Source organism: Venturia canescens, chromosome 3, assembly GCF_019457755.1.
Source record: "Venturia canescens isolate UGA chromosome 3, ASM1945775v1, whole genome shotgun sequence".
In the NCBI taxonomy this organism is placed as follows: domain Eukaryota; kingdom Metazoa; phylum Arthropoda; class Insecta; order Hymenoptera; family Ichneumonidae; genus Venturia; species Venturia canescens.
The window spans coordinates 8,748,404-8,763,380 of NC_057423.1; the positions used below are offsets into that span (position 1 = coordinate 8,748,404).

Below are 14,977 nucleotides of genomic sequence, written 5' to 3' on the forward strand. Positions count from 1 at the left end.
AACCAATTTAAAATACGAAACAAGTTGGGGGAAGACGATTGAAGTTTGAGACGAGAAAATTGGAGCAACGAAGCGTGTAAAATTTTCAGCCACCGATAATGGTATCGATCGAAATAATTTAAAAAATGAGAAAAAAACAAACAAACTGCACTAGAATAATGAATTTTTTGGTACATAAAACCGAATTTCGACCTGGTTCTTCACTAAATTGAATGTTGGAAGTTTTCAAGTAATTTGATAAAACTTGTAAAATCGATTTATTCAGAGATAATATAGTCTCGGCAAGCCTCGTGCCAGCAGACGACAGGGCTGTCAATGTACTTGTCCCAAGATTCTACCGAGTCTCTTAATGAATATTGATTTGAGATACACTAGGATTCATTAAGAGATTATTTTTTTTTTATAAGAAGAGTGGGAGGTGTAAACAGGTGACATTTATGCAGACGATAAGAATTTTTTCAAAATTATTACATCGCGTTTCAGGTATATAAGGCGTGTCATCCAATAAAATAATTCTCATTTGAGTATCAAATTCGTTTGATACTTTAACGTTGTGATTTACCAAAGTGGAAATACGATATTAAAATTGTGTTGGTAGCAAAATGTTTTTGTGGCACACACTCATCACGGTTTGCATACTTTGTGTCCACTTGGCAACAACTAATGGCGAAGGAAACGGTTAGGAAAATAATCAATCGATCGAAGCGATTGGCGACTCTTCATGGGTTTTTTCTTATTGAATTAATATTTCTGCTACTCAAAATTTTAGAGGAGAAATTATTTAGTACCATAAAAAATGCTGTCTTTATCCATTTTTTAAAATATTTTCTAATATTTAATGAGAAGTTGTTTTGTTTAAAAATCGTGTAAAAGCTTGAGAAATGTATAGAAAACGATTTGGGATTTTAATTTTACTGCTACAAATATCCCTCACCAATTTCGTCTCGAAAATGAAAAAATAATTCTTCAACTTTTTCATAAAATAGTGAACCACTAATAACTCCAATGAATGTCGACATTATTGAACGTTTGGAGAAATGGATAGTGGGAAAACAAAAGAGAACTTTAGCTTATTGGTCAGCGTGGCGAAGGACGACGACGTGCTTGAACAGACTAAGCGGATACGTTGAGCATAGATTGCAAGAGCTTCGACAAGTGGTTTACGGATATGTAGACGAAGAAGCGAAATGGAGAAAATGCGTTAAAGAAGTTCGTTCAGATTTCCCATTCTTTCTCGATGTATTGTATTATGGGCAGTATTTGAACAAAAGTGATGTAAAAGATTCGACGTTCACTAATATAAAGGAACAATTCACCGAATTCATTAAAAAGGTAAAAGTCCAGAAATAATGGGAAAAACTAACCAATTGAGACTCTGGACTTGACTGGACGTCTGAGATCGAAATTGAGTCCTAAATGAAACTTCTTTCTTCACAAATTCAGTGAGGGGAAAAAGTACTATTTGTGGCTAAATTTGACATTATTTTCAGGCTGAATGGCTAGGCAACAACACGAAAGAGCGTGCTCTCAAAAAAGTTGAGAAAATAAAAAACAATATTGGTGCATACGAAGAGTTCATGGAAAAATCGACTATGTCTTATAGACTGAAATTGTCAGGCGCCTTGTTGGCAACGAATAGAGTAGATATGCCTGAAATAGCATACGATCATACATGTTATCAGGTCCCAACCATGGAGATATTATAGAAAAATGGAATTTCGTTAAAACGAATGCCCACTATAACCAAGAATCCAATTTCTTAAGTAAGTTTTTGTATAGTCAACTAATACATCAGTATTTTCATAATTTTTTTCTTGTGATATGCTAAAATGTTACAAATTTAATTCCCAGTTCACTTTCACAAATTTTCATTTATATCGCCAATTTTATTGATTTCATCGACAGTTGATTCGGCTAATGAAATGGTATAGCTATAAAAAAAAAATGCCTTGAGTTCGTGTAGGATTGACAAAACGGATAGAAAGATGCTCATAAAACTAATAAATAAATTATTCCAAATAATTTTTCTTACAAAACGACGAAAACTGTAGCTTGACTTTTTTGCTTCACCTGCACAGATGTAGGCGCCGGAATCTATACCAACGATTTTTACAATATTGATCGACCGAAAGCTCTGAATTATGGGGCTTTAGGGTTTCTTATCGGTAACGAATTGGCGCATAGCCTCGATGAGACCAACAGGCATATTGACAAAAACGGTAATTTCAATCCATGGTGGGATTTTCAGAGCAATAAAACATACGTCGAACACACTCAGTGTCTCATGAAGCAGTACAAAACGTACGGGCTCGAACAGTTTGGATTCCCTGTAAGTATTTCCATAATCATTTTTTATTTTATGATTAGAGATGATGATACGAGTAATTCAGATGAAATGGACTGTTCAGTAATTTTTTTTTTCTACGCAGCTACTAACTTTTGGAATTCGAGATGAAGGTATTGCCGATAATGTAGGTGTTGAGGCTGCATACTTCGCGTATGACAAATGGGCAAAGGAAAATAAGCCCGAAAAACAATTGCCTGGACTCAACTACACATCGAGACAAATGTTCTGGATCAGTTTCGCCAACAATCAGTGCTCAAAACTTCCGCCCAAGCTCTCCAGAACTTCTATCGATGGGGGGGGGGGGGGGGGGGGGACGATCACTCTCCAGAGAAACTGCGAATCAACGTGCCCCTATCAAATATTCGAGAATTCGCTAATGATTTTAAATGCAGTCGAGGTTCTAAAATGAATCCTGTGGAAAAATATCCTGTATGGCAAATTCTCACCAAATGTTCTTCGATTTATTGTTAGTTTCAAGGAATATAACTAAGGATAATCTTTTAAGTTTTTTCGTCCGAATACGATTATTCTGGAGCCCGTGTTCTTAACAGTCTCTCGGAAAATAATGAAATAATTATTGCATGAAAGGTCAAAAACGAACTAAGGGCAATGGAACGTTTTTTTCATAAATGAAGGATTTACTGATAATTTGTGATGTATAGTTTTTTTTTCGAACGCCACAAAACAGTAGCCCTGCGAACGATTCGGATATTGGTAAAAATGAGAATCCGAACATTATTTCTTCCGTCTGTTGCGTAGCTGATCGTTGAAATAGTTAAATTATAAAAGAAGGTTCAATAAAATAATTATATTTTTATCATAAACACTAACTTTCTAATTGTGAACAAAATATTGTTACAGCCTTTGAAAGTAATCGTATTTTGAGAGGCTTCAGCTCGAACTCGTCGTTGTCGATCGAAAACATTTGTTCTTTGTCTCCCTGCATGTGAAAACAGTAACGATAAATTGCAGTTATTATCACGTTGCTTACAAAAAAGAAATTTTTATCTCTTTTTATGACTGTGTAAAGATATAGCTTGGGCTGAACTTAAATACCAGCAATCAAAATTAAAATGACGATTACGATCGGTCCATTTTTCTACCGGTATAACTATTTTGGATTTCAAAAAATATTTCAACTACATAAAAAATGGTGAATACCAAAAAAACTCGTATTTTAACGACATGATCGTAAAAAAGTTTACTTCCATCAATTATTTGTTGTACTCACGAAATTCTCCGCTTTGTTGGGAATTAGCTCGATTTGTTTCGCCCTCAAAGCTTCATTCAGAGTCGGTTTATTATCACCACGAACTCGTCTCCATCCTTCGGCGATGAAATCAGTATAACTTATTGTTTCTGGACCTGGAAACATCATGATTTTATCAAATAACTACAAATGTGACTTAATATAAGAGGATTTTTATGACTGTACAATAACCCTAGAGTGCAACCAGTGGAAAAATATGTAACGATCAAAAAACGTATTAATGTAAATGGTCTTGATGTTTGTAACTGGTTAAATTTTGACAGGATCCAAAAATATTTTAATAAGGAGAAAAAAACGGTCGAGTAGTGTGGAGCATATTGATTTATAGAAAAATGATATAATTTTGAAAACCCAAATGATAAAACTCTATTCGAGGCTCCGTGAATGTAGAACTTAAATTTTCATATGCTCCAAAAGATGATGTGTAAAAAATGGAGGTTTCGCGCTAATATTTCAATCGAAGGTAACCAAGTATCGGATGCACCAGCAGTTGACTTTGCTATTAGGTTCATTCCAGTAATTGAATAAGCATAAAATTGTTACCTAATTGTAATTTTATCGACGGTGGAGTGTGAGGATCAACATTTTCTATATTGTCCGTCGTCAAATGCAATTCTGTTGCAGATATCGGAAGTTCGTGCAGCTCACCACACTTATCGTTTACTATTTTACTGTAATCCGGACCAGTGGCTGAAATAATGATGATTTATTGGAAACTTCACAGCAGTGGCAGTTAGCAAAAAGCAATACTTTATTCGTTCATACCATGCACTACTTTTCTTGGAAGAAATGCTTGCCACCATCTTCTAGTAGTATTTGTTTCCTCAGTTGAATGCAACTCTTTGTAACATCGAGAGCAACCGTGACAAGGTTCAGAATACCGTACTGTTGCATTGCAATCCCAATTGACGTCTTTTTTGTAACCAGTGAAAATATAAGTTACGTATCTGTCAATCAACGAATTTCCGGTCGTGAATAAATGCTAAAATATTTGGATTCTCTGAATAAAGAATAAAAAACGAATGTATCTGTTGCTACTCTTTGAATACTGATTCAATAAGCTTTCGGAGAATTTTGATACGAGAAGCTATTGCAAGAAAACCTACTTCCTCAAGTAGCCCCAATACCAGTATTTGTTTACTCGAGATTCTGCATCTCTCCAAGCACCCCATTCGATTATTCCAACTGCATAAACAGGCTTTATGTCATTCTCTGGATCTTTCTGTTAAATAGAATAATTTATTTTTAGAATTGTTGAATTATGTAATTATAATTATTTAAAACGAATTTTGATTTCATCTGCACAAAATCTCTTTTTTTCCTGAAAATATTTACTTCGAGTGGTTGAACTTCAACAGCATCAATAGCTTTTGTTGCTCCCCTGACAACAGCCATTGTGGCATCAGCCATCTTATGAACATCAGCCAATTCGTTATAATCTTCAAAAAGTGAATCTGCAAGTCTGTTTGTTTGTCCCAGTGGCAAAACACCAATAGGACATTTTTTAACATTTCCTAAATTTGTGCTATACTTTCTCATTAAGCCGGTGACAACGTCTGCCAGCGTTCCATCTCCACCAGCAACGATTATCGCGTCTGTTGGGGTTTCTAGATTTTCAATCAAGCTTCGTGCTTGACCTTCGCTCTCCGTCTGTATTATGGTCACCGAAATTCCAGCGAGATGCAACAAAGGTTCACAGTACTTCTCGAACAACTTTTTTGCTTTCCTTCATTAATAATATGAAATAAAAAAGAATCACCCATTATTTATGTTAATATGGGAAAGAGATTGATATTGATTTACAAGAAAATCGAGCTATGCTATACAAAATGAATGAAGCAATTCTAGCAGCGCACTTGAATTACCTTTTTTTTGCAACTGGATTCAAAATCACTGTTACGTGACGAGGTGGGATACTTGTTCGAAGTGGTTGAGCTCCAAATTTTGCTGCCTCCTCACAGTATTCTCTCATTAATTGTTCAGTACTGATAAAATTGAAAAAACATCATTTGTGAATAATTTTATTGTAGCTTCGATGAACGCCCAAAATTAGTTGATAGCCGTATAAAAACAGGAAAACATGATGATGCTGCGAGTAATTAAACCTTAACAAATATTTCCCTTTGATACTCAACAGGTAGACTATTTTATTGAAATTCTAAAGGTGTTTGTAGCGCATAGTTATTGTAGTTTACAACGTGTTTGTTATGATTTTTGGAAAATTATGACTCGGACTCTGGTTTTCTGAACTGTGATTGTGTTTCAAATTTTATCTATTTTTCTGATCTGGTACATTCCTGAATTTTTTCATAAACTGTAGATGGGTTTTTTAAATTCAAGCAACAGCATATTTATAGGTTAGGAGCCGGCTATCTTAGTATAATATAAATAAACTGATATAATGAAAATAACGTAAAACGTACTCGTAAGATTCGATTCCATAGTTGACTCCATACGTAAACGCTGCAGCGCCGACAACTGATTTTTTCCAATTGTTTCTGATCGTTGTAAAAAGTTTTATTATTCGCGACATTTCAAGCAGTAAGCAGCAGAAACTGCAAATGGTTGGTTAAATGTTGAGCCGTCAAACACAATCACAAATCATAATAATGAACCATGAACCATGAACCATGTCACCATGTCATGTATTTCTCGAATCTGGAATTCAAGTTGCGCGCCACCTATTGCTGTTTTTGCGATTTGCAAAGCATAGTGGGTACTAAATAAAAAGAGACTGCAGCAAGATCGTGCTAACAAAATCTATGATTGAAAACAAACCGGTGAATCGAATAGAATAGAATTAAAAATATCAAGTGCTTGCGATCGTTGCGTCAAGAACGTTAATTTTATTTGTGAAGTTATTTCTATTAGTTTTTTTTCTCAAATCATTATTCAGGGGTTTTTTTTTGGCAATTTCAACATCTCGAGCACTCTTAGAATGAATTTCGGTTGGGTGCTGGTATCGAACAAGGTAAGACAAAAATCTGCTTATTATTTTTGTTTTAATTGGAAGATTTCTCCCCGTCGTCGCACGGTGCTATCCTCGTAATTCTCAAAACTTTGCTTTTTTCCTCGAAGCTTGAAGAAGATTTTGTTATTAAGTACGAAAGGTGGAGAGGTGAAATAACAGATAATTTCACGGTTAGAATATCAAGTGTTTTATTTACAGGCACCATTTCACGTTTCTGCCCTGCGGCCAGAGTGCATTGATCTCAAAAACATTTTATCTTATCTATTATAGAACGAAAAATTCTTAATTGAGTCGATTCTTGATTATTTGATTGATTGTTATAAGGAACGAGAAAAATGTACTTTGATCGGCAAGGCAGGCTTAGGACACCGCACTAATAGCTATAATACATTATTATTATTACTATCATTACTGTTATGATTATCATCATCATTCATCACATTCGATCTTAGAATTAGCAAAAAAATTATTGGACTATTAAATCAACGAATTAACGACGTGTGAATGATGTTCATTAATAGAAAAATCCAAGAAAAATTATCTACTCGAACCCTTGAAAAATAATCGATGAATTTTCGTTCGTGCTGATTTTTTTCATTTATTTGCATTAGCCCAAGAGCATCGAGCCTTTTCGCTGCCTATTTTTTTCGCACTGGGTCTACGAGACCCAGGCATCTTGGGACGATTACAACTTCGACTCGATCGAGTAGAATTCGAGTAATTTTTCGACTCGAAGGAAATACAATTATTTTTGCAAACATTGAGATCTCTCACTTTTAGTTGATTCTTTCAGACCCTGCTGTGTTAATTGATTAAAAATTTTCAGAGCCCCATTCGTGTTTCAAAAAGCCTATGAAACCACCAATATCCTCAATCATTTTTGTGCCCAAAAAATATTTGTCACTGTCCCTCCAAATACCGTTGATTTTCGTTCTCGTGCGCGTAGCAAAAACAAACAAGAATCAAGGTCAAATTCCTCGAATCGGTTATGCAGGACGTGGACTTGAAAAAAGCGATATATATTTTTGGGTTAATCGATCATCGGGAGACCCGTTACTTCTCAACCATTATCCGTCCATTAAGGGCCTTTTTTCTCGCTCCTTTTTTATTTTCGTAAATGACCGAAGAATCCAGCGAGAAACGTTCGATAAAAAATGATCTTTATCAATGAAGGAAAAAAACGTGCTCGGCCCTCGTCCCATTGCTAGACTCCCGGTGACGTTTGCCTCCGTAAAAACAGAGCAAAAAATCTAAACCTCACACATTTCTCTTTCTTCGGGTCCAAACGTGAGAGGAATTTGACCGACTATAACGTCCTCGTCTTTTTACTTCATTTTCATTCTATTTCAAGACATATATTTTTATGAGGACGCCCCGGAGAAATAGGGTCGGTTGAACATCGTTCGAAAAGATATCGATTGCCAAACGAGCGTAAAAAGACACTCGAATTCCATTAATCGCACGACTATTATCAGCTACTTTTTTTCTCGATTCTAAATATTCTCAATTATAACTATTTTCATCTCCACAACGAAAATTTTTCATTTTTTAGACAGTTCTCCAATTTCGTGGTAACGATAAAATTCATAATTTTCGAAAAACGAGACAAATAATATTTTCGTAGGTAAATTAATGAAAAAATGGCTCATCGCAAGAGTCTCGGGAAGGACAAAGATCAAATAACTTCAAAATTTTCTCTCCAAAGTGTAATCGACTCCATACAAAATAATTTAACGATAATTCGTCCTCGAATTGTCTATTTGACCGGGTAAATTGTAATTTTTTGAAAAAATAGCGAATCTCAGTCGTTTTAGAATTCTCGTCTGTTTGCCTGGCGTTTGAAAATTTATACTTTTCGTTAAGTCGTAACCTCTCAATGTTTACATTCACGAAATGCGTGGGTGGGTGGTACCAAGGCCGTCTATTAATTGACGATAAAATTGTGGCTTTTTGCAGAGAATCGATTTTTTCCTCTGCGCATGAACGAAATAATTGACAGCATGAGTTTTGTTCTTTCTAGTGCTAGCAGGAGATCTGGCGTACATTTACGAAAGTAAATGATTTCATGATTTCGGCATCGAGGATTTATCGGATGCCGAGTGATCGTGTTAATTAACGACGAAGAGAAATCCAATTTTTCATTCCCTCAAAATTAAGGGGGGTCCTCTCTTAGAAGGTCAAAAAAATCGACTGTTTTTGAAGAGCACAAAAACATTTATTTAATGGGGAAATACTAATTTGTACATGGTTTATGCTCAAAAACTGATTGTCGAAGTTTCTCAACTGCGTACAATGCGGGGATCGTAATTATCGTCTGGAACGAAAATTCCAAATTTTTATTCCATTTTCACATATTTTCCGTCCACATGAACCTATAAAAAGCCGAAAAAATTGCGATATTCTATATTTTTAGCGAGTTTGAAAAAAAAAAACGCTTCTAAAGAAGAAAATCACTTGAACGTGCTGCAAACATGGAATTTCGAAATTTTTTCGGGTTTTATAGGTTCATGTGGGAGGAAAATATATGAAAATGGAAAAAAATTTTGAAAATTTTGTTGCAGACAATAATTGCGATCTCTGTATTGTACGAAGCTGAGAAACTTCGGCAATCAGACTTTGCGCATAAACTATTCCCGAAAACAATGGATTTTTTGACTTTTTAAAGCAGGACCCCCTTAACTGTTCTGCTAGGAATTGGCACTATCGCTTTCTTTTAAACAAAAATTGTATGAATGTACGTGAATAAATGATAAAAGCGTTTCGTAACTATCGATAAAAATCGCACACAATAATTAGTCAGAAAATCCATCCGTACACATGCACTCACACGAGCTCTCGTCGACCGACGCACAACTCGCAACTTCCGCCTCGAAGTCTCTTGTTTTTAAATGTAAAGCTACATCGACTGGCACGTCGAATATTAAAATAAGTGAATTATTAAGTACGTAGAAATGAAGCACTTCAATCGAGATTTAAACGCTTTTCGTGCGGTAAGATCGTTGGAATTTTGTATTTGACTAATATTCGCTTGATCGTTTAACACGATTTTCCGAAATCGTTAAACGATGAAAATTTATGAACTACGTTTCGATTGTTATCGAGAGAAAACTACAGCGAGTTGCATTTTTTAAAAAATCCGACAAATTTTTCGTTAAATTCCTCAAATTGACAAAACAAGATTTCATTTTGTTTTACTCCGCAAATATCCGAAAACATGAATATTTCAAGTCCCGAGAAAAGTATCGACGGAGAAACACTTTTTTGTTCAAATCCAAACAAAATTTCTTCGTTTTGACGATAGAAAACGGCGTCGTCAATCAGCACTGAAGAAACTGTTTGGAGCTCGTTCAATCACTGCTGCAGTTTTATCTCAATGATTGAATTGAAACGTATTTCTCTAAGAGAACTGACGCTGAGAGGGCGGAATCACTGAGGATTGAGTGGCAAAGGATCGTACGGAGTTCCATTGTGTCCGACGTATCGATTGTTGTGTTTGTGGACGAATCCGTTTTGGGAATCGGCTTTGTAATAAACGACTCTTCTGATGCCGAAGGGATCGACGTACCCGAAAGATCCGATGCTCTTGTCGTCGTCGGGTTTTTTCTCTTCCTCGTGGTAGTGAGTTTTGAGGTAATATTGAAAGCCATCGGCGTTTGTGTGGTGTCCATCGTAAGCGGGGAATTCGTATTCGGGAGTTTGAGCTGGCAAAACAGGGGGTTGGAGAAGGTCGGAGCGTTTGTTAGCGCGTGAGATCGGTGGATTTTGCTGACTGTGAATTTGTTGATTTCTGGTTAATCGTGGATTCGAAAAGGCTTGATTTCCTCGACGATTCGCCGTGAAGTAATTGGTGGCTCCCCGGTAGGGTCGACTTCCGGTCGAATTAGCGGCGATCGGTTCTCTCGCTGGGTCATTTTTCGGCGCGGATCTTCTGTCGTGTCGATAAAGACCGTAGGAAGATTCCGGGGAAATTTGGACGTCGAGCGATTGGCTCGTTCGCAAATCCCTGTTCGACTCGTAAATCGGCGCTTCGATTTCCACCGAGGGCTCCGTCACGTACGCAAACGATTTACGATAAGGCGCCTCGTACGGGGCCTGGAAATCGTACGACGGCTGCAAATAATTCGTTGCCGGCTTCGCGTAACTGTCCTCCAACAATATCGGCCGGGGATCAATCGTGCTCGAGTAGTAATTCGTTCGCGGACTCGAGGTCGTCGTTCCTATTCGGTATCTTCTCGTTACCGGCGAGTAAAGCCTGTACGGCTTTATCGTGTTCGACTCCAAGCTGTTGCTCGACACGTCCTGGATTCCTGGTTGCCTGTGGGCCGGGGCACATTTTTTGACGTTAGAAATCAAATCAGTTTCAATGTTTTTCATTGGAAAATGGGGGCTGCCGTTTGCAAATAATTTCATGACGCTGAAGTTTCCAACGTTGGAGTTCAACGAAATGATCGAAAAAAACTCTCCAATAATTACAGTAATTCTCCTATTTTGTTCCCTGCTAAATTTGCGATTCGTAGTTTTTCAAGCTGCACCAACGATTCGTGAAATAAAAAATTGGTGAATTTCAAACGTTTTTTTCGTTCATTTCGTTGGACTCCAACGTCGGAAACTTCAGCGTCGTATAATTTCTTTCGCTTCTGAACTTGATTTTTGTGTCCGTTTGTGTCTTTGAACGCCGGTCAAAAATATTCGTTCTTCAGGAAGCTTGATAAATATTTTTTTACTTTTATATCTTGATCATGTTTTATCGGAATTTACAGTTGAAAGAATTCGTGATAGAGATTTTGCTTAATCGGTTCAACGAGAAAGTTAAATTCTATTATTCGACTGAAAGGAAGTCCCGAAATATTTTTCGTGGCTCTTGCGTAAACTGAATTCACGTAAAATACATACCTGAATGGATTTGGCGGTCTCCTGGGTTTCGCCAAAATTCCGGACTGTGCTGGTACGTTTTTGCTTACCGCTACTGCGTCATCGATTGGGCGATCCTTTCCAACGTACACCATTTTCGATCTACGAAATCGGTCGTTAGTTAAATCGCATAAATGATAAATTCTGATCAAATTGAGTGAAGCTCTTCATCATCCTGGCGGCAGTTTTTCTCACATCTCCGAAGCTTCGTTTCATATTTTTCTACCACTAACGATATTTTATCGAGTTTAAATTCCTCGGAGTTTCTCAGGTGCATTTTGCTTTCAAGAAATATAGAAAAGTCGCTTAAACTCGATTGGAAGTTGCATAGAATTGTTGTGACTGGAAATTTACTGCCCAACTACTCACCAAAGTACTTAAAAATCATCAATTTACTTACATAAGACATTTAAAATTAAACGAAAACGCCCGAATCCATAATTCATGTGTATGCAAATGACGTAATTACTTGAGTATCCTGAAGCCTTCGCGATCAGCGATGTAATCTTTGATCCTAAGATATCCGAGTGGGTCGAGCCATCCTTCGGTACCAATGACCGTGCCATCCTCGAGTCTTTTTTCTTTCCGGTACTGTCCATTGAGTGTTTGAAAGCGAAAGTATCTTTCGGGTCCCTCGTCGGTTTGAATGTGGTATTGTGTGTTCGGTGTGGCGCTCCATCCGCTTCTCTCGGCTTCGATCTCTTCCGCGGTAAGGCAAAGCGCCGAAACCTGTAAAAAGGGGGGAAAACAGAGGGTCTGAAAAAGTGATGATGAATTACGCGATTCGTTGGGTATGTGGGTCAAGTGGGTTGAGCGCGAAGAGCACAGCAACGGAAGGAGATCGCGAGATAGAGAAAAATGGAATCGATTGTCCAGATTGCATAAATTCGAGTGACGAGACGCGAGTGCTCTTGACTGAGAAAGGCACGCGGTTGATTCGCCAATAAATCAGAGATTAATGCGCGTCGTGCCTGATTCCCCGTAACCGTTTAAGGCTCGACCAGGGACGCGCCGCGGTCTCGAGATTCACCTAATTCCAAAGTCTCGTTCTCGTTACGAATTCTTGGTTAATCGCGCGTCTTCCCGCGAGGTGTAAACGCGTATGAAGCAAAGTGCGGATTGAGAATGGTAATTACAGTGGGGTGACGTTAGGTGGGCTCGGTCGAGGCGAGGCTCTTCTCACTCCTATTCGACATTCGAACTTTTCCTCTTTTATTTTTCTCCATCCGCGTGCGAGCTTTGTACGTTCGGTGTTCGGTGTTGTCACACGACTTTGAGGACGTCGATCAATTTGTCACGTGTCGTCTGACCGATTGTCGATCAAACAATTCATCGAACTCTCAAACTCGATCAAAATCATTTAAAGGGGGTGCTGCTTTAAAAAGTCAAAAAAATCCACTGTTTCGGGAATGTTTTTAGGATAGACGGAAATTACTCGGCATAGCGAACTTTCCGGTATAGTTTCAAGGATATTTTTTTATGTGAGAAATACCAATTTGTACGTGGTTTATGCGCAAAGTCCGATTGTCGAAGTTTCTCAGCTGCGTGCAATGTGGAGATCGTAATTATTGTCTGCAACGAAAATTCCAATTTTTTTTCCCATTTTCATATATTTTCCTTCCATATGAACCTATAAGAAGCCGAAAAAATTGCGAAATTCTATGTTTACAGCACACGTTGAAGCGTTTTTTTTAAAACTCGCTAAAAGTATGGAATTTCGCAATTTTTTCGGCTTTTTATAGGTTCGTGGGGAAGGAAAGTATATGAAAATGGAAAAAAATGGGAATTTTTGTTACAGACGATAATTACGATCTCCGCATTCCACGCAGCTGAGAAGCTTCGACAATCAGACTTTGAGTGTATAAACCATGTACAAATTAGTATTTCTCCCATAAAAAAATGTTTTTGTACTCTTCAAATATCCTTGAAACTATACCGAAAAGTTCGCTATGCCGAGTTATTTCGGTCCATCCACAAAAACATTCCGAAAATCGGTTTTTTTACTTTTCAGAACAGGACGCCCCCTTAACAGACAGTATCCGAGTCCCCGCTTTTCAATACGCTCGTTCCTGCCTGGATAAATCTATTAATTGATTCGTTAAAGATCCTCTGAGTCTCCGCATGCCCGAGCTTCTTTCGCCTTTTACCGTTTCGAGCATTTCCTACGTCGTCAAAAATCTTGAAATTCTTTTATTAAATCGGATCGAAGCTCATCCGTGCAAAAGGTAACGCACAATATAAACTCCCATGCACGCAGGCTCCGAGCAAACGTGTCGCATATGCAAAATCTCCCGCTTCCAAGTATCAAATAACGTGGGCAGGCGCCGGCCCTCGAAAATTACGATGTCGATCAACCTTGGGTTACTATCGCGCATACGCGGCTCGCGAGACGAATTGCGTGGTCGCTCAGTTAACCGTTCGTCCTTTGCCACGCGGTCTCGAGCCGCGCGAATACTGACGCAATTAATATTCAAATATCGAACTTGATCTAATGCAACGTTCCAGCATTGGATTTGCGTGGCTGTTGCGTATGAGAAACTAAAAAAATGTGTCTCCAACTCGTCGACCTTTAACAAGGCCATCGGATTCAATGATTTTCCATCCAAAATAACAAAGCTCAACTACCTTGTAGAAAAACCTTGTTACCCTGCCAACTATTTTTATTTTCTTTCATCTGAAAAATGAGATAAAAAATTGATCATTTCACGAAAGTCGCGTCAAGGATTACGACGTGGATCGCCGAGAACTCAAAGGCGAGTTGCGCGAGACTTTACGAGGGCAAAGCATTTACCGAGCAAAGAAAGGGGGCTGGACTTTTATTCCGACGAGAAAAAACGCGTTTCGTACGAATTCAACGGACACTCACACACGGAGATACGCACAAGCGTCGTAACATTATATTTCGATGACGAGGGAGACGACGAGCGCGATCTTACTCAACAACGTCTTCCCCCGGTGGCAGTTTTCTCTCCTTTATTCCCAGTCTTCTTCTTCCTTTTCTCCTTCCCTCGCAATTTTCTTAGCCGGTAAATCCTCGGCGTCGTTTTCGTCATCTTGAGCGCGCGAGTCGTTCCTCGACGAATTCGCGGCGTTGTCGTCGTCGTCGTGGATCGTGAACGCGTGGGATTGGGAAAGTCTCGTGTGGCCGGTCTCTCCGGTCCATATTAAGAGATCCCGCGTCAGAGAATGCCTCGGCACGTACTCGCCTATCCGCTGGTTAATGTATAGCCGCATGGGTCCGAAGGTGCTGTTGATAAATATCGCGCGGGGGGCGCAGGAATCGTTGGTGAAAAGGCGAACCGGGCTGAAGGAATTCGGGGCTAATTGTAACGGCGGTTAATCGGGGGGGAAACGGTGACGTAATTGTCGCCGGATTATTTCTGAGATCGACTAATTTCATCAAGTTTTTTCACGGCCAGAGGAACAATGATTGAGGAAACAAAACAATACGATTTAGTTGCACATCAAGGCTTCGTTT

General features: G+C 38.4%; 3 protein-coding genes across 4 annotated transcripts in view; 1 reads left to right on the plus strand and 2 right to left on the minus strand.

Moving 5' to 3' along the window:
• Window positions 1–3,140: 3,140 nt before the first annotated feature.
• Window positions 3,141–6,214, minus strand: Mulk (acylglycerol kinase-like protein Mulk). Its single transcript, XM_043413715.1, has 8 exons — window positions 6,041–6,214; window positions 5,483–5,602; window positions 4,953–5,343; window positions 4,724–4,839; window positions 4,383–4,564; window positions 4,161–4,307; window positions 3,579–3,712; window positions 3,141–3,287 (listed from the first exon to the last, which is right to left on the minus strand). Exons 1-8 carry the CDS (start codon window positions 6,148–6,150, stop codon window positions 3,174–3,176), a joined length of 1,314 nt encoding a protein of 437 aa, XP_043269650.1. The 5' UTR covers window positions 6,151–6,214; the 3' UTR covers window positions 3,141–3,173.
• Window positions 6,215–6,391: 177 nt separating this feature from the next.
• The window catches only part of dib (Cytochrome P450 302a1, mitochondrial), a 41,951-nt gene continuing 33,365 nt past the window's right edge, over window positions 6,392–14,977 (plus strand). The window contains exon 1 of the mRNA XM_043413655.1: window positions 6,392–6,588. The gene's annotated coding sequence lies outside the window, so the exon portion shown is untranslated. The remainder of the gene's footprint in view (window positions 6,589–14,977) is intronic.
• LOC122407446 (uncharacterized) overlaps window positions 6,760–14,977 on the minus strand; it is a 28,906-nt gene continuing 20,688 nt past the window's right edge. For both annotated transcript variants that reach the window (XM_043413658.1, XM_043413657.1), the window contains exons 2-4: window positions 11,969–12,228; window positions 11,482–11,601; window positions 6,760–10,903 (exon numbers count right to left, since the gene is read on the minus strand). In XM_043413658.1, coding sequence (XP_043269593.1) covers window positions 10,015–10,903; window positions 11,482–11,601; window positions 11,969–12,228 — 1,269 coding nt within the window. In that variant the 3' untranslated portion in view covers window positions 6,760–10,014. The remainder of the gene's footprint in view (window positions 10,904–11,481; window positions 11,602–11,968; window positions 12,229–14,977) is intronic.

Bases quoted from the DNA above. Each gene is read 5' to 3' on its own strand.
- Mulk (XM_043413715.1), bottom strand. From the start codon at position 6,150: ATGTCGCGAATAATAAAACTTTTTACAACGATCAGAAACAATTGGAAA. The intron at 5,344-5,482 runs GTAATTCAAGTG...TTATTAATGAAG, and splicing joins AATCCAGTTGCAAAAAAAAG to GAAAGCAAAAAAGTTGTTCG. The intron at 4,565-4,723 runs GTAGGTTTTCTT...GTTGATTGACAG, and splicing joins TATTGGGGCTACTTGAGGAA to ATACGTAACTTATATTTTCA.